This window comes from Pollicipes pollicipes, unplaced genomic scaffold (assembly GCF_011947565.3).
Source record: "Pollicipes pollicipes isolate AB1234 unplaced genomic scaffold, Ppol_2.1 Scaffold_6138;HRSCAF=7277_pilon_pilon_pilon, whole genome shotgun sequence".
Lineage (NCBI taxonomy): Eukaryota > Metazoa > Arthropoda > Thecostraca > Pollicipedomorpha > Pollicipedidae > Pollicipes > Pollicipes pollicipes.
The window spans coordinates 409111-436500 of NW_023596818.1; the positions used below are offsets into that span (position 1 = coordinate 409111).

A 27390-nucleotide genomic window follows, 5' to 3' on the forward strand; every position below is an offset into this window, starting at 1 on the left:
CCAGACGAATCTTCTGAACACCATCCAACTTGTTTTTATTCTGTCACTCATCACACGCGCACCACTTCCCCACATACACGACCATTCGCAACAGCTGACTGGCAGTGGCGTTTCTCGCACGGTCACAGCTGTTCCCGTGCACACAAAGAATATACTGCGTCATGATGCCAGAGCTGAATACATTTAAAACAATTCCGTTTGCTGGATTGCTTGTTACCTACATAGCCCTGCTGTGCATCGGAACCATATATTTTGCATACGGTTTTCTAATCTTAGTTTTTTTCTCATGAATCCATGCCACAAATGCGCATCGGACATGGTAAACGACGACCACGCGATCATTTCCCGCTTATCTATCGTCGGAAAACGACGCGTTGCATCGCATGTACACTCTGCAAATGACCGGGTTTCGGTATCAGAGTCGCGTTGAGCCCGCTGTGGCAGACTTGAACGAATGGTACAGTCATTTCCATGCACACGCGAGGGCAGGAGCGCACCCAGCGCCAAATCAGTAGGGTGAGCAAGGTGCCTCACAGTAAACGCGACCATCCTTCCCAGTTTGACAATCGCGCTACAAAGCAGGAAGGTGCATGAATTGTGCGCATTCAGGTCCCTCCAGCCAGAGCCTGGAACCCGGCAGACAGCTCGACACCGATTCCGGAGGATCGGATTCCGCTCTCCGTCGCTTGGATGGGAAAGGACGTAACGTCGCTTCGTTGTATACTCTGAACGCGTTGGTTTCTAATGCGACATTGACTTCGTGATCTGAGACTCACGAGCGGGCCGACAACAGACCAGGGGGCTCGACTAAAGACTCACGAACCGGGCCGACACCGGACCAGGGCGACCCGGCTGACTCCGACACCGGACCAGGGCGCTCGGCTGAGACACTCACTAGCCGGTCAAACCACGGACCCAGGTCGCTCGGCCGACTCCGACACCGACCAGGGCGCTCGGCTGACTCCCACACCGGACAAGGGCGCTCGGCTGAATCCGACACCTGACCAGGGCGCTCGGCTGACTCCGACAACCTGACCAGGGTACTCGGCTGAGCGCGGTAGCCCTGGAAGGTTTGAAAGCTAATTTCAGTCCCAAGTTGGGCCTTTTTAACCGATGTTTCTTAGGCGCGTGACTATCACGCTCCGGCATGCCAGATACTTGTGGAATGCATCTCTTCCGACCTGAACAATCTTGCCTAACCACACCGCCCGGACCAGCACTCGCGTCTCCGCCGGATATCCGACCAATCACAGCCCGTGATCAGCTGGCGTCGCCTTACATCAGTGGGTGTCTGCATTGATCACTCAACCGTAACGGACAGCTTGGCCTGTGGATTGCTGGGATATGCAGTGGTCGCCCAGGTTTGGGGAAGGCAAACGTTAGCTGCACGACGTTGCATGGAGAGGAACCGTGGGTTAGCTTTGCTCGCTCTCACACGCACCCTCCCCATCAGCGCTTAACTGTCGCCAGACAAATCGAGCGGGCCAGGCCATTTTCCTTGGCCTTCCTTGTATAAGTGCAGCCAAAAATTTGCCAGCCCAGACCGCCAGATTCGCCCTGACTCTCCGTGCCCCCCCCCCCCCCCCCCCCGAGAGATTACCTGAGGCGCCACGCTTGTATTACACGTGAGGCACGGCCACTGCTGCACCCATCGCGACCACGCTGCGCGCCACCGTCGACAGGCCGCCGTCCTCAGCACTGTCGCGCCTGATACGGACCGGTGCAGCAGAGCGCCAGCCTGACCGCGCCGGCCCATGCTCCCGAGCAGACCAACTTCCGCCCGTCATAGCGATCACTGGACAGTTATCCTGTCGAAATCGTGATGGCCAGTCGCAATGGCAACCATTCTGTCGGATCCGCCGGATGCGATAGTTCTTGTCAGCGGGACGCCATCAATCACCAGTTCAGAGCCCACCTCAGGCTTCGGGACGTTCTTCTCCAGGCTGGCCAGCGCTTCACATGAGGTAGGCATACGCAAACATGCAGAACAGTGAGCGCAGTGCCCCAGGAACACGTAATCTGTTTTCTCACAACAGCACGCGAATGCCAAACGAACGTTAAGCTCTTACAGTGTATTTCACAACAGAGTTCGCACAACGAACAGCACAGATGCGACAAGGACGAGCGTGATCTACCAGATTTGAGAGAGACTGACCTGAAAGAGAAGAACACAGTGAAAGTGTAGTGAAGAAGAGTGAGGAGCTATCGAGATATTATACGAATAGCAGTGAACAGGCACAAACAACGGCTGGATCCGCCGCTGACATGTAGCTCAAACACTCAAGTCACATTGGCAAGTTCATTGCATTATGGGCCCGAAAAGGCATGGGTATCGAACTGAAGCGTTGCGATCGCGCGGGCTGTGGCAGCTGCATGACCACGTGCACGGCCTGCAACGGACTGCACCTCGCCCCTCATGATCCCTCGCCGAGCTCCCGTTTCGGAAGCACTGTCTGATTGGCGTGAACTTTGCCGGAGTTCGGTTAGGCGCAACGCTTCAGCCAAGCCAAGTCCCAAACACGGGCTGCGGATGGATGATGCGATGAGGTATGCCAACTTGTTGTACGTGACCCCCAGCTCGTGATCTTGATCGCAGTCAACCAGGTCCTGATATATGGGTACTGAAGCTATGCCAATATTGTTGTCAGGTCATGCCTAGACAGACACAACGCTCGGCGCATACAGCCTGCACGCATTATGGCATAAACGTGCGAGTGAGAGAACAAGGGAAGCAGCGTAACGAAGCAAACGACACTTGGAGCGCGAGTCTAAGACTAGTGCACAAAACGATGGTATTGTTAAAGCTTTCAGGTAGCATGTTAACGTAAACTAAAGCCGCTCCGACAGCTACGCAAAGCCTGCCAGGAGAAAAGCACGCGCAAGGTAAATACTAATAACGAAGCAACCGAGTGCACGCGTGCATAACAACTGATCACAGTGCGTGTAAAAACGCCAATGCTCCTAAAGGGCGGATGTCCTGTAGGTAAAACGTGGCGGACGGAGACGTGACAGACGGCGGCCAGCAGTCAGCCGCCTCAGCCGCGGGGAAGGTACCGGCAGCTCTGCCGCCTCGCACCACATCATCAAGTGTTCTGTCTCTCCTCGCCTCGTTCTGCACATTTTAACCTACGGCAGTTCCCTCCGTGACAACCACTGAAACATACATTGACTTGGTCCATACAAGAGGTAAGATCTAGATTCGAATTCATCGAGCCGATGACAAAGCCTGCCTGTGCATCAGCTCACACATTGGCATGTTAATTATTAGAATGGATTGGACGCGTTGTTCTCTAGGACATCCAAATCTAGACACACTTCACCAAGGGAAAGATCACCCTACACCAACCCCTCACCAGATTTCCTGATAAGAAGAGCAAGGAAATGCGCCTTCCATCAGTCACGAAGAAATCTAGAACCCAGATGCTCACGCAAGCCCACTCGGCAAGGACATCATAAGACACCGTTGGCAAGGGAGCGCCCGTCCTATCCAACAACGCGAACGGGCGCTGGTATGCATTCAGCCACGCACATTATGCTCCAATTGGTCTGTGAAGTCTGAGCTCAGATCGGGGAAGATTCATATCTCAGTACATTCGGAATTATGTGGCGTGAGCTTAAGTTCAAGGATGTGCTGCGCTTACGTCCATATAATGGTATGTGGCGATGCTCTGCGGCAATGGGGTGACCTGATGTCTGTGATTGGTTTAAGCTGAGGTAACACATTCTGGGAATTCGAGCATGTCCTTACCATAGCAAGTAATTGTACAGGGTATGTAAATGTGTATGTCAAGTGCATGTACAGAAAACTTCGTTCTCTACATGTGTGTACCTTTTTAAATGTGCCAGTACGTCTAAAATTGTATCAACTATCGTTCTCCACACTGCTTTCTGTTCTCACCAACCTCGGATACCGAAACGGAGATTTTTATCTCGCTCCGTCAAAAAACCGCTGGCTCACTCCAGCCACCGCCGGTAAACGGAACATAATGTGATAGCGGGGAAGACGCATGGACATAATACAAAAACAATGGACGGCAATTACTATCAACATCCGTTCGAATCTAGCACGCATCTTGTTTTCACAACGTCAAGGACGGACGGACGAAACAGGCGGTGTGCGGCTTAGACTATGGCCATTTATCAAGAGGTCAAAAATATTTCCATAGATGTCACGTTATGTGGGAATGACCTGGTCCAGACGCGCGTCCGGCTTGACTCACTGGAATAACCCCAACCAAACCGCCATAAAGGCAGTGTCAATCATGAGACGCCAGATCTTCGCGGATATTGCCGTTGGAGAATACCCGGACCAACTATCATTTGGCGCCGCTCGCATCGAAACGGTCCCTGACAGGGCGACCACGACCGGATCAGTACGGCAACACGCACCGCGAGGCGTCACAACTCCGAAGGGGCTGGACACCGGCAGGGGACCGGGCAGACGGCCCAGCGAGAACCAACCTAACATACGCCTGGGTCCAGCGAGAACCAACCTCACATACGCCTGGGTCCAGCGAGAACCAACCTAACATACGCCTGGGACCAGCGAGAACCAACCAAACATACACCTGGGACCAGCGAGAACCAACGTAACATACGCCTGGGACCAGCGAGAACCAACGTAACATACGCCTGGGACCAGAGGCCAACGTATACGGGCTACTCAAACAAAATCCAATCCTGGATTGAGGCCGTTACCGCAGAACTTTGTAGCCGCTCTGACAGCAGATTGGACTTACACGAAATAGCTACCAGAAAACAAAACAAAAACCAAACAAACAAAACAAAAACGCTTGAAGTCATACTTTAAAAATTAAAGCGAGCTTAAATCTCGACAAAAAATCGAGAGATGGGCGACATAAGGTGAAAATGAATGTCACTAAATGCCGAAACGACAATGTTTCTCAAAGAAAACTACGGGACCTTGGTCCAAATGCGAAACCAGTCCGAGGGTTGGCTAGCCAGGCTACGAGGTGATTTCATGACTACACCGCTACACCGTCCTGGTGTGTATCAGAGAGTAAACAAACCTACTAGCCTCAATGGCAGAATGCAAGAGACAACTCAGACGTATGGAAACCACGCCGCCGCTCTCCAGCACCACGCGGCTAGTGCTGACTGTGGCTAGAGGGTGGGCCGTGACAGGTTCGTGGCGCATGGCGACGACCGGCCATCCGGACCAGCGCGGACGAGGAGAGAGCCTCGAGGGAGGGCACGGCGGCCGGGAATCCGAGACTGAGGAGACGACCGGACAAGGCGCCACCGGGGTCCCGAGGAGATCAGCTGCGGGGAAGCTGCGGAGATCTGCTGTGGGAATGTAGGCGACCTCCGCGGACACGCCGGGGCATGTGCAGGGGGAGGCTGTGGGCGGACACCCAGCCGGGACGTGCTGCGGGGAGCCGCGGCGGCCAGCGCGGGCTACGCGTCGGCCGCCTTCAGCGCCATACCCAGGTAGTTGGTCTCGAGCATCCGGGAGCGGATATTCACCTGGGTCCAGGCCTGCGTGGCGGCCGAGACGCGCACCGCCTCCAGCACGGCGGCCACGTACTGGCCGTCCTGGAACGAGGCGGCGTCGGTGAGCGGCTCTCCGTCGGCGAAGGAGCGCGCCACGGCCGCCAGCAGGCGCAGCAGACCGGCGGCGTGCAGCGCCGGCTGCGGCCCGGCCTCGGGCAGCGGCGGCGCCGCCGCCTCGCCCGGCGCCGCCCGGTGCAGCGTCTCGTGCTGGCCGGCGCGGAAGCCGAGCAGGTCGGCGCCGCGCACCGTCAGGTGGCCCCAGTCGCCGCAGACAACCACCTCCTGCTGCAGGCCCGAGAGGTGCGCGTTCAGCGACACCGTCACCAGCGCGCCGCCGTCCATCTCCATCTGGAAGGTGCAGAAGTCGTCGCTGCCCACGTGCCGGATGCCGGCGATCAGGCGCGTCTGGCGCGTGTACGTGCGCAGCGTGCCGTGCACGCGGCGCGCCCGCTGCCCGATCACGTGGCTGACCAGGTCGACCACGCCGCTGCCGATCAGCGAGAGCAGGCCGCCACCCATGGCCGGCTCGCAGAGCCAGCTGTAGCCAGCGCCCTCCAGCAAGCTGCCGCACGTGACGCGCACCTCCACCAGGCGCACGTCGCCCACGTAGCCGTCGCGCACGGCCTGGCGCAGCTGGCGCACGGCCGGCAGGTAGCGCAAACCGTAGCCGACCACGGAGAGCAGCGACGGGTAGTACTGCGCCGCCAGCACCATCTTGAGCAGCTCTGACTGGCAGAGGCCAGCCGGCCGGTCGCACACTACGTGCTTGCCGATGCCCATGGCCTTGACGGCGATCTGCGACTGCAGGCTGGGCGGCGAGAGGACCAGCACCAGGTCCACGTCCTTGTGCAGCAGCACGTCATCGATCCGGCTGGTGAAGTAGTCGATGTGCAGCGAGCCTGGGCGGCGCACGGACGGGCGTCAGCACCATCGGGACGGGACTCGGGGGACTTAACGACACGCTCAGCGTCACCGGTCGTCCGGCGGCGACACGCTCAGTATCACCGGTCGTCCGGCGGCGACACGCTCAGTATCACCGGTCGTCCGGCGGCGACACGCTCAGTATCACCGGTCGTCCGGCGGCGACACGCTCAGTATCACCGGTCGTCCAGCGTCACCAGTCCCCAGCGGCGATCGCCGCGGGACAACATGCTAGGCCGGTAGACAGGCTGGCCCAGTACATGACCGTCAGCACACAGCCGTGGACGAGCGCTGCACCGACCGAGCTAAGCCTCGCCCACATCGGTGTGCGATATCTGCGCAAAACACAGGGCGTTGCTAATAACGCGGAAAGCAGCTTGCGGTCGGCTGCAGAGAGACCACTGACAGTAATCGGTCTTATAAATGGCTGTCCAATGACCTGACTACAGCACTGCAACGTACAAAACATAACCCGTGCAGAGATGAAAACATCAGTGAGGGAGCTAAGCAGTCGTTACCGCCTGTACACTCTGGACCTACCTGCCACATTGCCGGCATCTTCTAAAGTCTGACCCCACAGCGCCACCACGCGGAAGCCCAGGGAGCGCAGGTGGGGCACCACTGCCTCCAACAGCTTGCCCGTGCCGAAGACACCGACCCCGGGCAGCATGATGGTGTCAACAAGTCATGACCTGCGCAGAAATCATCATAGCACAGACGGACACTCAACACGAGGGCCTCAAACGGAATGCATGGCGTGAAACAAAAACAATGGCTCTGGCCACTTCTTAGAACAGCCCTTGAGTGGAAGTGTGATATGAGACTGCTTCACGGGAAATTAGATACCACTTTAACACGCGTATGGGTGGCCGGTTGCATGCGACAGGCTGTAGTGAAGTGGGCGGGAGGAGGGGGAGGGAAGTCACCTTAACCACATGAGATGTCAAACGCTGGGAGAACCGGACACTAAATTCACGGAGAACGTCGGCATGTGCGTGAATTCCCTTGTGTCCAACTTACAAATCGCTAGGTCATGACTTATGGGTCAAATAAGGTAGGTCAAGGTCAAGGTCAAACTCAAAAGGTCCGTGGCCGAAGCACCTCCTCATGTGACAACCTTTACCGCAGATACCGGTTCTAAGGAAAAGGTAACTGGTGTTCATGGTAGGTCAGTGGCCTTAATTGATCTTTAGGTCACAGTGACCAAAATGCTACAATATTTTTATTTTTTAAATTTAGATGTGCATGATGGTACATTAAGTGGCATATTTTTCAAATGGTCTGTTGGGTCATTCTAGGTCAATGGCCTAATCTGACCTTGGAGAAGTCCACGTAAGACATCTCTTGACATCCCTGTGATCACAAAATTTGAAATGAAACATAATATGTGCATCACATGATGCAGCTAAACAATGACATATTGAGGAGCATATTTACTAAAAAGTGAAATTGTGCTGTCTTGAACAGTATTTTCCACAAAAAGTACACTAATAGTGAGATTATCTTATCATATCTGATGCTTGCTTCAACATCTTCAAATGTAGAAAATTCCCTTTAGCCAGGTGAGCATGGCACTTCAGATCTCAGTCTTGCAGCACTGCCACCTGGGGAGGCCCTTCTCCATTAGCTGCAGTGAAATGGCACACCTCAATAGTTGCAGGCAGGACTGCAGAGCTGGGGGGGGGGACCTCAGTTGAGGTCAGAATGATGACCTGATGCACCAGCAGAGGACATCAGAAGCCCACTGTGGCAGGGAAGGAATCCTGCCATTCATACATGTATGTATGGTATGGTGTGGATGTGTGCTTTGAATGAAAAACATGTGTTCATTGAGCCAAATGATATAAAATGGCCTAACACAGACCACTGCCTGGCCTTCAGACAGAAGTGCATTCTGCCTCTTTCTCATCTGGCCTGCCTCAGGTCAACCAATGGGCAAAACATGTGAGGGAAAACAAGTTGGCAACAAAGCTCTGCATGACTTAAAAACCACTGTCAAGTTGTTTTGTTTAAGTGCATCTCTTTGCACATGAGAAAGGTGCATCCAGCTCTACTTTCCTTTCATCTATCAACATCTCACAACATTTGGTTTTAAAGTGATGGGCAGGTGTACATAAGTTGTTTGGGAAGCCTCTTTTGAAAGATGCAACAATTTGTGCATTCATGAATATTTAGGCTGGCATGAAGTTATACAGCACTTTTTACCAAGCTTTTGATCCCCAAAGCATCATGCTATAACACACAATAAAGCCTCTTAAATGCAAAGATGGACTTTTGGGGTGAGAGGTAAAACATGGCTAGCATGTATTTCAAGGTCAACAGGGGAGGGTAAAAATGACATTTCTGGATTTGGAAGAGAAAAAGACACTTTTGCTTAAGGAGGTTGTAGCAGCTTGAACAGCCCTAAGCCCAAGTGAACATGCCTAAGGTAAGCTAAGAGTAAAATCTAGTACGTTTTTGAATGTTAGGATATCTGTTTTTAGCATCTAGATGACAACACTGACCATCCAGTCAGCATTGTCAATTCCCGAGGTGACATTCTTGATTCAGTCTTCCCCGCCTGCCAGTTGTCATCAAATGTGGCACTCTGTGACAGTCCGAGAGGATATTCAAAAGCAGCACCTTAGCACAGCACAACATGCTCAAGGCCCCAAAACTGGATGCGATTAGATGATTGCTCCAATTCAAAACTAGTGTACCGGAAACTGAACTCCAATTTTTATCAAACCAATTGCCTTTTACCAATTGATGTCAGCCAGTATGCATGTTTGGGATCCCACACCTAATGCCTCTTGAGCTCACTAGCCTGTTTGCATATAAAACACACATGCTTAGGGCTATCTCATAAACAAGTACTTTGTAGACATGATAATCTGACATCACATCATTTGTTTTTCATTATTGTAGGTGCAGTGCAGTCTTCTAATATGGACAACATTATTCTTAAGAAGAGTTTTAAGTTCCATTACCATGAAATAAGATCCTTCTCCCACAAAGCTGCTGCACCATTAATGCAGATTTCCTCTTGATGACCCAAGTTAAACATAAACCAATACCTGTGAAGTGACAATGTCCAAATGTGCAGAAGCATAGACTGTAGTCTGCAGTCTGCAGCCTGGAATGTGCTCAGCCTTATGCTTACACACACCAAACTCTAAGCAGGCCAAAATGCACTGGATTGTCAACTTATTTTGGGGTGAAAAATGTGTTCAGAATATTTAAGCCTGAAACCAACTCGACAACATCAAGGTTCCTCCACACATTGACCTTCTAAGCCTTGTACTTGGTGGAAAACATGCACCAAACTCTAGGCAATCACATTAAGGGTAAGCAGCTGCTGTAATTGTTGCTGCTATCCTGGACATCCTCTACCTTCCAGCAAATCATGCATGTCATTAGCCCTCTTTGTCATACACTCAGAGTTAGTCATTTACCATTGAATCAAATCGACAATCCCTGAGCACACATTCACCAGTTTTCACAAATTCAACACGCAAAATCGCCACTTGGGAGCCTGATGCCTACCCCAGGGTTTATGCTTCTGCTTCACACGACGGAACCATTCACGGTTGACCTAACCACGACAGCCATACATAGGGCCCTGAGCGACAGAGAAGACAGGTTGGCTTAGAGCATGCCTATTATGCTAACCTAAGGCATAGACTTGAGGGGGGGGGGGGCAAACGAGGTGAATGTAACGTGACATAAGGCGACACCGACCATACCTCGACGTTGTACGTGATCTTGCGGGTGTGACAAATCAGCAAGCGTGCCATCGATTCACTCAGTGAACTTCTTACAGACACCATTCGGCGTTTGGTCATAACACACGTAATCAAGAACCCGTCACACCATAATCGCCTCTCATTACCGATATGTTGTTCACGTGCACAATTCAATTTCTTTCCGAATACAATATCTTTCCGGATACAGAACACAATTGGAAAAAAAAAATGTTGCTGAGAAGTAGATTTTAGCGAAACTCTCTACATCTGTTCGAAATCCTCCCATGCTGCGACCATGTAAGCAAATAGCCAATGAAATCCGTTTGGACAAAGTAAGTTGACGTCACTGTCTTCTAAAAAAGTCAGGCCAAAATATAATTATGTTCATAGGTTTTAGATGATTTGAACACCATGCTTTCTGAAAACGCGGTCACATGGATGTTTTCACGAATATCTTTTACACCAAACACCTATAAGCTTGCACTATGATGGCTCTACGTCACATGTATATCGCCCCCAGAAGTTTGCGTTTTTAATTCCGAACACCGCCAATTCTCCCAAACAACAGCATTAGTGAGTTATAGTGGCGCAATGCAGACAACTGCGAAGCATTCTCGCGTGCTGCAGCTGGTGCAATAAGAGAGCTACCCTCTCTCGTGGAGGGGGCGTTGATCGATCGGGTCCCCGGGCACAGTTTGCCGTGCTTGGGCTCGAGGAGGGTGGGAAGGTGGTGAGAGCGCGTGTTGCGCACAAGCCCACTTCACATACTGCCGCAATGGCTGCTATGGCCAGGATGTTCTTGGCCTCGGTGTCGATCTTCTCGTGCTTTGGAGGTGGACGTCTGGAAGGTAAGCAATGTCCAAGGTTTCGCTACGATTTTCGTGACTGAATCTGTGCTTTGTGCTTGAATTGCTGGGATTTTGTTAGGGATTATGCTCCTGCAGATTTGAATTTTAATTGTTCGTTTTAGGCTGTCATGGAATTGTGGTTAGATATGTGCTATTTCCCCATCTCCAGACTTGATTAAATGTCTACATAACTAATGTCCAAAATGTTTAATAATCCTGGTTTTTGTTGTTCAAGCTGGGGTATGGCCAGCGTGCTTACAACACGTATGCACATTGGTGTGCTTGGTGGTTTTGTGACAGCATCCCACATAGGTTTTTTGTAGTGTGTCCTGACTATGCTTCATTTTCCCCATAGATGTTCTCATCCTCATGCACCTGATATTCTAACTCATTATCCACATTGCTTGAATGACATACATGTATTAGGTCAGCATTTCATGCACTCCTTCCTTGCAACCTTGCAAGGCATTGCAGGGCTGGAAAGCACCTTAACCACCACATGTTGTTCTTTTTATTGGTACAACATACTTATTTTAGATGCCCTTAGGCATGAACATGTTTCTCACTAGTGTACAATCTGGCCTATCCAACTCATCTATGTCATTCAGCAAATTGGGCCATCCAGCTTCCCACAATTACCTGTCCATCTCAATGCTGTTTCCCTGGGGATGCAGGATTTCACAGGGGTAGGCATTTTGGGCCAGAGAGGATGCATCTATCTCCACAGGGTAGATGTCAAAATATGACCTGGACATAGGCTGGTCAGAATTTGACCGTGAATCAATGGCTCATAGCATGTCTAAATTTTCATGTCTGGACTTTGCAAGTTACTTTTCTAGAGATAAAATTCATAGCAGAATTTCAGGCAGAAACATTTGGAAGCTTCAAATACTACCTGTAAAAACATGGTGACAAAGCCATTAAACTAGAGTTTTTTTCTGCAAAAAATAAACTACAGATTGAGATTCTTCTGTCATATATTCTTTATTTAAGCCCTGCTCCCGTCCGCCATCGGCAGCCACTACCCTGGGCCATCTGTCCCCCTCAGGACTGACCGCGAACTGACCGCATGGCTGCTTTGCTGCATAGTTATGGATCAGGGTTACTACTTATTTGTGTGTAAAAATGCATTGGACATCTGCAGCAGTACTCTTTTCCAAATTATCTTCGCTTACACGACGACACCTTAGAAAAAGCCTCCGGGAAGTTGCCTGCCTTAGGTACGAATTGGCCCAACGGACATTTTATTGCCCATCATTCACCGTAAACGACTTGATCTGCCTTTTTGTGCAAGCAGGGGCGTAGCCAGAGCCTGGGTAAAGGAGAACACAGGGTTCACAAAAGCCCCTTTATGCCCCCCCCCCCCCCCAAATAACAAATCACCGGATATAGTTTACTTGTTAACAATGGATACGGTCTTCTTCGTGTCATTGCTATTTTTAGCTTGTAACTGGAACAGAAACAGAATCAAGAAGCTGCCGCAGGATCTATTGCCTGCATTTTGAAATCAGTAAGCTGCAAAACTTAGGCGTTGAACATCTGCATGACATAAATTACCGGCACTATTGATTTACAATGGTTCAATAGACTCCTGAACCGACAAAAATTCAGAAGCCTTGTCAGATTGTTCTTTATGGGTCTACAGCCATATTAAGGGCGTCATGAAGGTAGATCGTAAATCGAAATGTGCCAAAAAATGTGTATTAACATGGCCGAACCATGCTCGTCTGGAAATGTCCAACACTCAGTCAGAATCGATTAGCAGCACAACTCTTTAATCGGTTAGTGATACAAATTGTGTAACGTAGTTTTGGCTACGCGCACCCGCAAATCTTAGCAACAAAAACCAGGCGCCAGGCGTTGCAGCCTCCGGAGGCCGCGCAGCGTCGGCCCAACGGCTTTCATTGAGCTGTGAGCAGCGGGCGGACAAAAATCGTGACGCTTCTGAAAGAAATACCTCTGAACTCTTTAGGAAATGAAGACGCTTCTAAAAGAAATACACCTGAACTCTTTAGGACATGAAATATTACCTTTAGAAACTAGTATGGACGTATATTTCAATTGTGCGATTGATTGGTAATAAGATCGAACCGGTCCTTGCAGCACCGCGAAGTGGTGCTGAAATCTGGTGGTGGAACTGGAAGAGTAAAGGTATATTTTTCTATTTGTCGTGTTGATTTAGCTACTAATCGGACAAACTGATCATGGCGGCCGCCTCCTGGTGTCACTTGCAGTGGCCAACGCCGTTCGGTTGTAGGGAAGCTGCAACCCAGGCCATCGCAATCCTTGCGCCGGAGATTGCGGGCGCGCATGTTCAAACCTTTTGATGTAATATGTTCCATTCATCGATTCTGCAAAAGAATGGACGTTCTCAGGAAAGCATAGGATGACCTTGTTAGTCTTTAAACTAATTTCGACCCACTCTTTTCAACAATAAAGAGACCCCTCGTTTTCGTCCTGGTTAGGGGCTCCTTGAGTAGAATACTAGGGGCACATTACCGCTCCCGGTCAAGGGCTCAGGGGCCATTCCGTTCCATCGGTCAATGTCAAGGGGTCAAGGGCTCAGGGGCCATTCCGTCATATCGCGACGTATGTCCCGGCTGCCATTCTGGCGTCACGTGGCAGGATCCCCTGGTTGATCCGGAGGCCTTTGCAGGGACACGTAATAGCACATTGTTGTCCCCAATGACGCGTGAGGCCTTCTGACCCGCGCAGTTGGCCCCGGATCAACATAAGAACTTCCATTGACGCAAAAACATCCCTGCTCGCTGCGAGTGGTTCAATAATTATCACATGGACTCCAATTCCAGATTTTTTTCTGTTTTTTTCAGAGATGTAGAGGGCCCCGTGAACGTAGATTATAGATCGAAGTTGGGTTCCAAATTTGTATTGGCATGGCTAAATCATGTTTGTTTTAAGATGCTTTGCCTTAAGTCGGGATGAACTGCTGATAAAAATAATGTAACATGGGTTTGAACATGCGTACTCGCAAGTCTTAGCAACAACAGTCTCGACGCCTGGCGTTGCAGTCTTCGTAGGCCACGCGGCGTTGGCCCTGCGGCTGTGATACTAAGTGATGGCCGATGGGCAAATGAAAAAGATGACGCATCTTCAGGAAGATGACTGGTGAACTAAGCAAATCGGCACGCATGTTCATAGTTGTAAAAAGAAGGAAGAAAGCTAAACGCAACTTAGATCTTAAGAGTGGGGGGGGGGGGGCATGCTGCCTCCTACCTTGAAAAGTGGGGGAGGGGACATTAACCCCCTGCCCCCTCCCCCCCCTTGTTCCTATATTCATGGGTGGGTACGTCAGGTTCCTTTTCTGCTTGACTGCACCTTTGGTCGTGTCAAGCCAGACAATGTACAGACTGGTACAGAAGTGGTGAAGAGGAACTCGAAACACAGTTATTGAGTGCCAAGACAGGTGTTCTAACCAACTGAGCCATAGACACCCATTCATCAGACGGACATCCGCATTCATCACCAGACACCCATTCATCATCATACCAAACGTCAGTATTTGTACCATTTTATCAGCCTTTAATGATGTTCCATAACACCATGCAATTAATGTATGGCACCCATCAGATCCTGTCCGGCGTGGGGTTGAGGCAGGGTGCCCATCATCGTTGGCAATTTCATAAGTATTCGTCAATAGTCTGGCCCCATGTCATAAGTCATCTCACGGCATCAGCTTTTGCTGCACCCAGATGATTGACTTTCCCATCAGTTATCAAATTTTAATAGCGCCCCTGGATCAAGGGTCAGGGCCCTTGCACCCATGATTGATAAAAAAACACTTTTAAGCTCGTTGGAAAAATGTAGACATTTGTTGCCTTAGTAAGTCTCAGAATGTCTGTTCCGATTTCAAGGGAGCAACTGGTGCTAAACTGAAAAACTTAGGCTAACTAACTAAACTTACTGACTAAACTAACTAACTAAACTGCTAGTAAAACACTCTCTTTACTTATTTCCAACCGGATGACATGTTTTTAAAGCTGGCGGCCCCCTGTGTTATTATGTTTGTCACAAACGTACACATGCACGACGGGAATGTGTAGCAAGAACATTTTTTAACGGAATTCGTGTGATTCGGCGGGCATCTATTGCGCTCCGCCTCCGAGCTGTAAGAGACAGGAGGCTACCCTACAATAGGACGTTATGGACGGAAGATATCCTACTATAGGACGTTATGGATGACCAGGACACGCGGTGATGATCAAAGCAGTCATAGAGATAGGCGACTGCATTGGTTTGAATAGGTGGGATCGGATAAGAGAAAAGCTGCTGACCGGTAGATCAGCATAGATATAAAAAAGCATAGAGATAGGCGACTGCATTGGTTTGAATAGGTGGGATCAGATAAGAAAAAAGCTGCTGACCGGTATGACCATGTTTTTATGACCGGTATAAGGAAGTTTGTGTTTGCGTGCATTTTATATCTACTTGCAGCATCCCCTCCGGACGCAGATGGTGTCTTTCTACCACCAGTCGTCGGCGCATTACGCCGCCACATTTTCGAAACGGTAGATGTTAACAGAGACGTTTTGGGAGATGTATATATACCGCTTCGTGATTCCCAAACTCACCACGGCATGGCCAAAGCAGAAGCGCGACCGGTTAGGACGGGTGCCCGTTCTATCCCCCGCCAAACGGATATCAGCACCGTGTCGTTACTGTCTAGGGTGGCCATTGGTCAATGTGTGGGCCCGGTTTGGGCTCGTGGCAGGCAGTTTTACGAAGTCTGCAAGCTTAATGTCTTCCATGTCGCGACAAAAAGGGAGGATGCATTTTTCTTTGGGATTTGAGCCTTACGTAATTTTAGCCTGCTGCGAAGACCCTGACCTCTTCGCGCCAGAAGATTGCTAGCGTGCCACTCAGCGCCACGACCCCCCCCCCCCCCCCCCCCCCCCGGTAGGGAGAGAGACGAGAGAGAGCGTGTGGCGTGGGTGTTGGTCAGTTGTCAATCGACCGTCAGGGACGACCCGCCCCCGCTCGTTTCGGGACACCCTCTCTCGTGCACGCCGCACGTTCTCCGAGCGCCCGGCCCCCTGCCAGCTGAGCTGCAGCGGTGGCGAAGGCAGCGAAGGGTGTGCACACACACATGCATCGAGAATGCCGCACTATACCTTGAATATAACCGCGTTTTTTTGCAGAATTTTTTTTGCGGACAGTCCATGGTCGCTTAGATTTAGAAGCCCAGTAAGTTAAACTTTCTTATCGAGAAAGTGCAGAAATCAGAACTCAATCAATACCAGCTACGACGAAAGCTGCCTCGAACTTGTGCAGTGGCTTAAAACTTTACCTCTTGCAAGCAGCAGGGTGGTGACGTCAGCGAAAGATGCGGGTCTGTGCATTCCAAGGCGGAGTTAAGTTCCGTTGTGCCCGAAGCGCAGATGCCTGGCAACGGGATGGGGTTAGTCCGATGGCATCGCTTTGCTGCGGCAATGCCCCTATGTAGCCGGAGATGCAGCTGTCGGGCACGCTGTCATGGTCTTACCTATATGCAACTGTCGGGCAGGCGGGCTCTCCTGGTGTCACCTATATGCAGCTGTCGGGTAGGCAGGCTCTCCTGGTGTCACCTATATGCAGCTGTCGGGTAGGCAGGCTCTCCTGGTCTTAACTATATGCAGCTGTCGGGAAGGCAGGCTCTGCTGGTCTTACCTGTATGCAGCTGTCGGGCAGGCAGTATATCCTGATCTTACCTGTATGCCATCGTGGCAGGCGGAAGTACTCTAATACATCGAGAGTACTCTTAGTCTGCGCGAACTGAGGCGCATTCAGTCGATCGTCATTCAGGAGACGAAGAAGTGGTTTGTAACGACGCGTTTGCTGCCGACTGTGCTATGCATTTCGAGCAGACCCGGATGCAATCAAGGCTCAAGGGAGATGTCCGGTATTAGCTGAGTGATTACGGCGGGTAACATCTGGCGCGGAGTCGGGCTGTTCCGCGAACTAACCCGCCGCCATTGGAGACACGGGTGGTTGTTGCGCAGGGGTGGTCCCCATGCCGCAGCTCCGGTATCAGCCTGTTGAAACCCGGTGGCGTTATCGCGGAGATTGTCAATAGCAGTGTGGCTATTATCGCTCTTGTTAGCACTGATGCCGTGATCGTTTCAAGCAGCTGTCATGCGTGCCACTATGTAAACGTCACACGAATGGTGGCACCTCATTGGTTATGTAGTGCTGAAGGCCACAAAATATATAATAATTGAGCTATTCGTGGCCGGTGTGCGCTATTCCGATTCCTGGCATCAACGAACTTCAACTGACCCTGGGCCAAGGTGATGCGTTTCATTTAAGTTTCGAACACGAAAATAGAATAGCTTAGGATAGCGCCGTAGGGGAGTGTGTGAATGTAATTAGATGATGTGAAACCACGGAAAAGTATGCAACGACACCACGAAAAAGGATTAAAACATGCGCTCTAAACTATATTTGGTTTCTACAAACAACGCACCAATTAACACGATATCTCGCTAGAAGTTTAAGTACTGCAAGTAAGTCAGCCCGTTCGTTGCGATGTTAATATCGCATGGACAATTAAGCAGCCACTCTGACATCATACAAACGTTCCATGGCAGAGAGAAAATAATGATGTATTATACGTGGCAAAATACAAAATAATAAAATACATGACGTATACAATACGCCAATATATATTGGCGTATTGTATATATATATATATATATATATATATATATATATATATATATATATATATATATATATATATAATACATGGCGAAACACAATACAAAATACATGGCGTATTTAGAAGCACATTTCTCAAATAGTGAAGTTGGATTGTCTAGAGCAGTATTGTGCATTTCAAAGAATACTAGCAGTTTTGCACCATAAAGAATACCTATAGTTACAAGTGAGCTTATTTAATATCTGATGCTTGCCTTAGTATCTTCAAATGTGGAACATTCCCCCTAACGGCAGTACCGGAGCGGAACAGGGACTGACCGTGCTGCTACCGTGCCGGTGCCGCAAAACGATGACCTGCAATGAGCTCATGGAAAGCCGGTGTCATTGCTCGTACCGATGAAAAGTCGGGGGTCGGGATCGGGGCGGTAACTGGACAACGAAAGACGCGTTACTGGTGGGACACCGGTACCCTTTTGTGGGGTTTTGCAGCTCCGGTCTAAATCTCGGCTGCGTTGAAAACGTAACCGAGAATGGTGCAACGATGCAACGATGGTACTGTAACTCCTGATGTGTGCGTCAGCCATTGACGGGTGGTGCCAGGCGCAGGGCTCACATACCAAGGATGCTGCAGCTTGGAATAGCCTGAAGTCTGATACATTCATACGTCAGGTCCATCTGTCATCCATTCCTTTGTGTGGCTGCTTGTTTTCTATTACGTGGGGCTATCATCTGAAAACGTGTCCGTGCATCGTTTACAAAGTTTATGACGTGACATTATGCATCAGGCTCCCTCATCTTTCTGTGCAGTCGCGCTCAGCTGAGGCCGGCATTGGCCTCGACTGTGAACCCCGGGCGAGACGGTGGCGCTGGCGGCGACGTACGGCGGGTGGTCACAGCCTGATGCGCGACATCAGCATGGCCCTCTCAGCTGCCGATGCGGTCGCGTTTCCGGCCACATCACGGAATAACACGCACCAACCGGCTGCCGCAGGCTTTTCCTGTGATGTGGGGTCAAGCGAACGAGGAACTGGCTGCTATATCGGTCGCATTGCAAACGATTCTTTTCTGTGACTGATGTCTTCCCAGCAACAGCTGAGGAAACATCCGCCGAGAAGCGCATCCTCGTCTCGCGTGCATGAGCCTTGCCTCGCGCGTTGTGACATGCGCCGGCCCATTCCCACGGCGCCGCCCGCCTCGGCGGTGGGCGTCCCCAGCGCGGGTCCGCCGCGTCCGCCGTCCTCCTGGCTTCCTGTAACGGCTGGCAGTGTCGGGCTCACGCGTCGGCCGCGTTCAGGCCGCGCTGCCGCCGTCTGACGCCACGCCGGCGACGGCGCTGGACGCCGGCTGGGAGCGAGCGGCCGGCGGGGCGCGCCTCGTCCCCTGCAGCGGTGTTACGTAATGGAGGCTGGGCATGCACGCCGTTGCGTCAGAAAACACCGGTCATATCCGGCAAGTGGGACGATGTTACCGACCCTTGACATGAAAATGGCATCCTAAATGGCAGGCAGGCAAATGGCAGGCATCCTAAATGCAGGGTGAAATTTACGACAGCGGTGAACAGGAGCTGCCTGAGCAAAACATCTTTTTGTATGTGTTTCTCCGTGACGAGGACATGCATGGTTTCCAAACAACATGATTTCAGCCACAGAAGCCTCAGGTTAACGGAAACTGCACTGATGTTAGAGGAAATGTTCCATGTTTTTACGGGTTTTGAACTGAAATAGCCATCTTGAAGACCTTTCGGTGTTGTTCACGATCCTGCCCTCCTCAAGACGTAAGGACCTCTAGGTTCTGGGGTATATGCCCGCGAAAATGGAGAAAGGTGTATAGGGGTGAGTATTTCAGTCGCCTTAGCATTCATGCGCCGTGATGACGTCATTCAAATCCCGCCGTTCCATGACTCATGCGGCGATCAAAGCCAAGAAAAATATAATTCTCAAGGCGTTCATATTTGGTGCTTATGATTCCGCGATCGCGATTTCCACATAAAACGACCGTCGATTAGCTGTCAATCAATGTTGTGCAAGATACGATGACGTAATCAAACCATGACACAGTGGGGAGGAAATTTACTAAACTGAGCATTGTGCTGTCTAGAGTGGACTTTTCCACTTAAGAAGTACACCAGTAGATATAAGGTGAGCTTGTTTCGTTATATGTGATGCCTGCTTCGATACATTCAAAAGTGAAGCGTTGCCTGTGACCGAGCGATGTCCGCTGGGTCGGCCGTCGCCGCGTCCGTCACCCCGCCACGCTCACACGAACACAGACCGCCTGGGACCGGCTGGTGAGCCCCTTGTTCCCGTGCAGCGGGACGCCGGCGTTTACAGCGAGCTGGAGGACAGATGCACTACTCCCCAGAAGACGGGCTCACGTTTCCGGTCCGTGGCTGTGGTTGACTTGCGCCTCTTGCTGCGAGACAGGGTGTGTTTCGAACCACAACTTCCAAGTGTTTGTCTCGGCCGCTCGGGTTTATTTTTACGGTGCTGTGGCCGGATCATATTATTCGGTTGCGCCACCTGCGGTACGATAGGAATCAGCCATCCAAACATGGAGCAAGACACCGCTGCTTCATTCACCACAGTGAGACCATGCACAATCGAAACTACCACTCACTTACTACCATAGGTGAAAGATGCTGCAGGCAGGCCTTAGATCCACGCAACGTTTCACTCATAGCTGGTGTGGCGCCCTAAATTTTCTTCTCGTCATTGAAAGCTGCCTGCTTGGTCGCTGTATTACACCAGCCGCTCCCAGACTCGCCGCCCGTGCCCGCTGCTGTAACGGTGGTGTTACGTCGTGGTACGTGCAGCGCATCGCACGATTGCGTGACGCTCCCAGTGCGCGCAAAACAAACCAAAGTCAGCCACGAGCTTCGGGCACGCCGCTTACCTGGCATGCAACGAGACGGCTGCCGGGGCCGAAGCACACAACAACACGCCGAGAGCTGCTCAGCCGTCAGTGATAGGCATCTGTGACTGCGTCGTAAAGTCCGGTCGGCCGCTGAGCTGGTTTATTAAGCCTCCATCCGCTGCCGAGCGGCGGCTCTTGAAGCCCCCCCCCCCCCCCCCGCTTCCCCGCGGTTCCGTGATAGTCAGCCCTCTGCCCGAGCCGGGCTGCAGTCGCGTGCTAACGAACGGGCTGTACGGACGTCGCGTACCAATTTACGGGTGCATTCAGGCGTATCTCGGCCGACTTTCCTCCTACGAAGTATGCTGTGAAGCGTTTTTTTTCGCGCCATACCTTAATTGTCATGATCTTATCGCCGTCAGAGTCTAGCTGCCCGTACGGGTCGCTAATCTGCACCGGGCCTGGGGGACATGGCTTTGTCTACGGTAGACTTGGGCTGCCATGACGGGTCGCTATTCCGCACCGGACCTGGGCGGGAATAGTTTTGTCTACGGCAGACTCGGGCTGTCAGGACCGTTTCTCTGTCAGGCCTGCTTAGCCTTTCTGGCTTGTCATGACCTGATCCACACCAGGAGGTCGGGTGGGTTATGAAAGCATTTACCAGGCGTCTCCAGCCCTACCGAGCTGATTACCAAGCAGTGTCTCCAGCTTTATCGAGCTGAGCCCAAGCAGTGTCCACGGTCCTGCTGCCTCTAGCCCCCTCCCCCCCCCCTACCTGATCCTGGCCTATCTGACCGTCTGTGACGTTTTCCCCAGACCTGCTTATAGCGCAAGGGTCCCGGCTGAGCTACGTGAGCCTGTGCTCGTCGCGGCAGCTGAGCTTCAACACGTCAGCGCTGCACCAGGTGTCGAGCATGGTGCTGGACGCGGCGCGGGGGCGCGTCTTCCTCGGCGACAGCGCCGCTGACGGCACGGCGCGCCTCTTCACGCTCCGGATGGAGGCCGGCGCCCGGCCCGAGCCCGTCAGCTTCTCAGGTGGGCTCCGGCCGGCTGCGGTTTGTAGGCGCCAGTAATCCTAGATTGTTGGGCTTGGTTTTTGTAGTTTTGTTTTCTGTCGCTTCCGATTTTACGACGTTCTGCCGCTGACGCTGCCGTCTCCGTGGTCCGGGACGCCGCTGACGCTGCCTTCCCCGTGGCCTGGGCTACCACTGGCGCTGCCGTCTCCGTGGCCCGGGCTGCCGCTGACACTACCGTCTCCGTGGCCCGGGCTGCCGCTGACGCTGCCGTCTCCGTGGCCCGGGCTACCACTGGCGCTGCCGTCTCTGTGGCCCGGGCTACCGCTGACGCTACCGTCTCCGTGGCCCGGGCTGCCGCTGACGCTGCCGTCTCCGTGGCCCGGGCTACCGCTGACGCTGCCGTCTCTGTGGCCCGGGCTACCGCTGACGCTGCCGTCTCCGTGGCCCGGGCTACCGCTGACGCTGCCGCCTCCGTGGCCCGGGCTACCGCTGACCCTGCCGCCTCCGTGGCCCGGGCTACCGCTGACGCTGCCGCCTCCGTGGCCCGGGACGCCGCTGACGCTGCCGTCTCCGTGGCCCGGGCCACCGCTGACGCTGCCGTCTCCGTGGCCCGGGCTACCGCTGACGTTGCCGTCTCCGTGGCCCGGGCTGCCCCTGACGCTGCCGTCTCCGTGGCCCGGGCTGCCGCTGACGCCGCCGTGATTGGACAGGCACGCCGCCCGGCCTGCTGGAGGGACTGGCCGTGTCGACCGAGCCGCCGGCGCTGTTCGCCACGGACGCCACGCACAGCACGATCGTCCGCCTGCCGCTGGGAGGCGCCGCCGCCGCCGCCGCCGGGCCCGCGACCGTCCTTCACCTGCTGCCCGACGACCGGCCCCGCGGCCTGGCGCTCGACACGCGCAGCGGGTCAGTGGCAGGCGCCGGCGCACGGCGGCGCCCGAACTCACGAGAGGGTGGCTGGGGAGTGGGAGGGAGGCGAACAATAGGCTTTTTGATCTACAGTGCGATGGGATGAGGCTGTTATGTGTCAACAATAGGTGGGAAAATGGGAAAGTGCTATGTTTTGCCGAGCTGAGGGAGCCGTTTCTCAATATCCCGCCCCCCCCCCTTCCTGCCCTCCCCTGTTCTCGGTTCCCGTGGCGTCTGGAGCGGCTCGGATGGCTGGCGCTGGGCGCGGCGCACCAGCGGCCTCGAGTGTTTGCTGACTTGCGCCACGGCCTCGGTGGCGCTCGCTTGGCCGAACCGGGACGGTCATAAGCCAGAACAAAAACACCGAGGTGGCGTTGCCTGTGCAGAGTGCGATGCCAATCGACTATTGAGGCGACTCGCTTGCGGGCACAGTTGGTGGGCGGTGAATACTGATGGGCGGCGAGTGGTGAAGAGTGACTGGTGCGAGCTCTCCTCCCTCCCTATCTGGACGGCCCTGGAGTCGGACCGCCCTGATGTGATCACCTCTCGCCTGTGGGAGTCCTCTCAGAGCTGGGCGCCGGAGCCGTGGCACCCACGCTGGGATGTGTGGTGTGTGTGCACGGGAGCGTCTCGTCAGATGGTGTCCTGTCCGCACCGCTCGGACGTAAGCACCCACGCTGGGATGTGTGGTGTGTGTGTACCGGAGCGTCTCGTCAGATGGTGTCCCGTCCGCACCGCTCGGACGTAAACACACACGCTGGGATGTGTGGTGTGTGTGCACCGGAGCGTCTCGTCAGATGGTGTCCTGTCCGCACAGCTCGGACGTAAGCACCCACGCTGGGATGTGTGGTGTGTGTGCACCGGAGCGTGTCGTCAGATGGTGTCCCGTCCGCACCGCTCGGACGTAAACACCACGTATTGAAGCGGAGTGCCGGCAGCTTCACACTGGCACCTCGTGCAGATGATGAAGACCTCAGCACCTAACCGTCAACCACCCGATCAGATCAATGTCCGTACCACCCGCCGTAAAAAAGTCATCCATATTTCCTTCGAACGAACGAACACCGTAATAAGATAGCGGTTTGCGCGCGAGACGGTGCGCTCGCCATCCGCAGACTGACAAACGTGGCGGGCCACCCAGACCAGGCCCTCCCAGACCAGGCCCTCCAGAACAGACCCCCCAGACCAGCTCCCCAGACCAGGCCCTCCAGACTAGGCCGTCCAAAAAGCCGTCTAGCCCAGGCCCTCCAGACCAGGCCGTCTAGACCAGGTCGTCCAAACCGGGCTGTCCAGACCAGGCCCTCCAGACCAGGCCCCCAGACTGGTTGGACCTGATTGGATTCAGTGGCCGGACGGGTGTATGTTCGTCTACTTGGGCTGTCGGGGGATTCGGATCAGGTTCCAAATGGCCTTCACTGTCGTGTTCCGGGTCTTTCTTTGCTCCGCTACATTAAACGCCAAAGGACTTAGTTGCTGAAAATTGCATCTCCAAAGTTACTTGCGAATGGGCCTTTCATCTCCGAAGTGATGGCATGTCGCCTGTGTCAAGCTGTTGTGCAGTGACCTTGTTTTCATAATCCTGAGACAGGATGCAAGAAACTCCCCTAGATTTCCGGCGGTGGTTTCAGGGTGACTTCGGTGTAATGTCATGGAATTCGCGTTGGTTGCTGTTCCTTACATTTAAGTTCGCATATGGCGTTGAATTTCCAAACTTTAGCGCTGCCAATGTCGGCTCCAGATGCGAAAATCTTCGAGGTTTTATGTGAATTTTCGTGTAGCATGAAATAGTCGCGTATGCCGAGGCAGTAGTTCTGATTTCTCCTCTGTAGCATCTTATATCATGCCGGGTGATGCGCATTATTGATATCGGGACGAAAAGGAGCAGAAGTCGGTGCTCCTGTCTTTCTCGCAGCATAGCATTTGTGCTCAAGTTTAGCCGACTGGTCTTAGCGTTCACTGCCTGATCTGTCTTAAACATTTGGGATGGTGTTGTTCTACCGACGAGCCTCAGTTTTGATGGCATAGCTTATCTAAGTGTTCGAGTTCGTGTTTACTGGTCAATCGTAGGTATTGGGTCTCCAAGTCGCCAAAATGAATATCAAGATGACTGCAGCGAGGCTTTTTGAATTTTAAGTATTTGTTTTTGTATAGGTAGGTGGAGTAGACCTGAGGGTATTTTCCATGAAAAGGTCCAGCCTTTTCAAGAAATAGTTTTTAGTCCTAAATTACGCTCCATCTAGGGGTTGTAACGTCATTATCAGGCAATACTTGAATTTGTGCAGCTGTGATTTTCAACCAGTGTTTGGACTGATTAAGTCAGTTAATTTTTCATTCCCAAACTGCACACCTGTACCGTAATATTTGACGAGAGGGAGATGTAGAGGGAGAGGGAGAGGGAGAGGGAGAGGGAGAGGGAGAGGGAGAGGGAGAGGGAGAGGGAGAGAGAGGGAGGGAGAGGGAGGGTGGAGAGGAGAGGGAGAGGGAGAGGGAGAGGAGAGGGAGAGGGAGAGGGAAGAGGGAGAGGGAGAGGGAGAGGGAGAGGGAGAGGAGAGGGAGGGAGAGAGAGAGAGAGAGAGAGAGAGAGAGGAGAGAGAGAGAGAGGAGATATATATATATATATATATATATATATATATATATATATATATATATATGTGCAGTAAACAGCGACCAAACGCCATGCCATCCTCTCCCACGGCCGCCGGCTCTCAGCCTCCCCACTCACCCGTTCCTGCCGTGAGTGGCCGTCGTTGGCGGTCCCCCCCCCCCGCCCTGCCCGGCCGGCCGGCGGCGCCAGCCTGCGCCACGTCCGGGGCAGCGACTGGCGGAGTTGCGATGTCATCAGGTGTGCCGCGCCGGACGACAGCCGGGCTGTGACGCAGTGCCGCTTCCGCCCGCCGTGAATTACACACCGCCTGCGTGGCGTGCTCGCAATCTGCCGCCTCATCGCCGGCGACACGCCGGACCCGTGCCGCTCGTGTACTGTGTCACCGGCGGCGTGCACAGCTCGGGCGCTGTGTCGCTGCTCGCTTGAACCGCCGGAAATGCCGCGCCGCTGCTGGTTTGAACCGCCCGGCGGCTGTGTCTCTCCTGTCGGGGACCGCCCGGGCCGTTTCACTGCAGATGTGCGCGGACTGAGGACGGTATGAGCCCTGCCCGCCGTCTTCCCATGTCGTCCAGACTCCGCGGGGATGCGTGCGCCCCGCTCTCACGCGCCGTCCGCCGGCAGGCTGCTGTTCTGGACCAACTGGCGGTTCGGCCGGCAGTCGGTGGAGCGCTCGCGGCTGGACGGCTCGGAGGCGGCGCCAGCTGGCCGACTCGGACCTGTACCTGCCGGGCGGCGTGGCCGTCGACGCCGCCGCCTCGCTGCTCTACTTCGCCGACAGCGGCGCCGACGGCCGGCTGCGCGTGGAGCGCGCCGCCGTCAAACGGCTCCCAGCGGCACGTGCTGTACCGCGGGCCGGCACCCGCGCGCCGCCGGCCTGCAGCTGGCCGGCGGACAGCTCTACTGGGCAGACTCGGCCGGCGTGTGGCGGCTGCCGCTGGCCGACGGCGCGATGGCGCAGCTGGCGACGCCGCTGCGCGGCCGGCCCGACGCGGCGCTCGTGCTGCGTGCCGACGAGCGCTGCGTCAGCTACACGAGCGTGGTGACGACGGCGACGCCGGCCGCCAGCGGCGAGCCGACGGCCAGCTGCGACGACTTCTGCCTGGTCGGGCCGGTGTGCGGCGGATGAGCTGCGTGGCCGCCACTGCCGCTGCCCTCCCGGATTCTCGGGACAGCGGTGCGAGACGGACGTGTGCGCCAATTACTGCCTGGCGGGCAGCTGCGTGTTGGACGAGCGCGGCTCGCCCGGCTGCCGCTGCCCGGCCGGCCGCGCCGGCGACCGGTGTCAGCTGAAGGAGGGGGCGGTCCAGGCGCTCAGGTGAGTACCCCCCGGCGCCGGAGAGGCGAGGTAGCAAGAGTGAGAGCGAGAGCGGAGGCGAGAGAGGGGGGCAGTCAGAGGAGGAGGAGGAGGAGGAGATGATATGAAATGATTTGATATGGTATGATATGAATGATATGATATGATGATACGAGACAAGATGAGGTGAGGCGAGATGAGGCGAGACGAGACGAGACGAGACGAGACGAGACGAGACGGAGCGAGACGAGACGAGACGAGGTGAGGCGAGGCGAGGCGGGCGGGGCGATTCGAGGCGAAGCGAGGCGGGGCGAGGCGAGGCGGGGCGAGACGAGACGCGACGCGACGCTCTGGTGAGCACCCGGTGCCAGCGGGAGACGGCGACCGGTGCCCGGCGGGGCAGACACCGACGCTCCAGCCAGACGCTCAGGCCAGTGCCAGGTGCGGTCGAATAGACCGGGGTGAACTCGTCACTCGTCACCCACCCTGCCTGACGCTCGGTACGGGGAAGCGCCCCAGGCTGTCAACTTCGAGTGCAGCCTTGTGTTCTTTGGCCAAACTCGGAGCGTGTGACAATATCCAGTACGCGCAAGCATTCGTGTTCGCCTTTGCTGCCACGGTGATTGCCAGAGCAGTCCAGCTCCGATGTTAGCTGTCGTGCTATTACGATCACCGGCGTTGTTTCTGCCGACGCCGCAAGCTTATTCAAGGAGACGGGAGAGAAGCGGTAGGCCTTCAAGGGCTGTTACCGGGCATTGGAACACGAGAAGCTCGACTTTAAATGTCCGGGTCGCAGCTATTTCACGGCAGGCGTTCTGGCGGGCGTTCGGCGCTGCTTTCAGCTCAGCTGTCACGGTCTGTCAGAATCTCAATAAGCCGTATCAGGTTTGGACCTCGTGTTCTTCGCCAGTATCTTTTGTGGCGATCGCTGTGTGCAATTACCGCGCCCAGGACCAATGCCACATGCAGCATTGCCGTGACTGAGCTCAGCCGGCTCATGATTACGTAATTACTTATGTAACCCACTTCCTTTACAAAGGGGGTCACAACG

General features: G+C 53.9%; 3 protein-coding genes across 3 annotated transcripts in view; 2 read left to right on the top strand and 1 right to left on the bottom strand.

Moving 5' to 3' along the window:
- Positions 1-1052, top strand: part of LOC119106011 (uncharacterized) — a 12718-nt gene extending 11666 nt beyond the window's left edge. The window contains exon 3 of the mRNA XM_037229608.1: positions 1009-1052. Coding sequence (XP_037085503.1) covers positions 1009-1052 — 44 coding nt within the window. The remainder of the gene's footprint in view (positions 1-1008) is intronic.
- Positions 1053-5418: 4366 nt separating this feature from the next.
- On the bottom strand, positions 5419-7105 carry LOC119106012 (glucose-fructose oxidoreductase domain-containing protein 2). Its single transcript, XM_037229609.1, has 3 exons — positions 6976-7105; positions 5761-6413; positions 5419-5556 (listed from the first exon to the last, which is right to left on the bottom strand). Exons 1-3 carry the CDS (start codon positions 7103-7105, stop codon positions 5419-5421), a joined length of 921 nt encoding a protein of 306 aa, XP_037085504.1.
- A 3731-nt stretch (positions 7106-10836) lies between these two features.
- LOC119106013 (uncharacterized) lies at positions 10837-21585 on the top strand. Its single transcript, XM_037229610.1, has 2 exons — positions 10837-11008; positions 21329-21585. The coding sequence occupies exons 1-2, from the start codon at positions 10936-10938 to the stop codon at positions 21583-21585; spliced, it is 330 nt and encodes a 109-aa protein (XP_037085505.1). The 5' UTR covers positions 10837-10935.
- The last annotated feature ends 5805 nt before the right edge of the window (positions 21586-27390 follow it).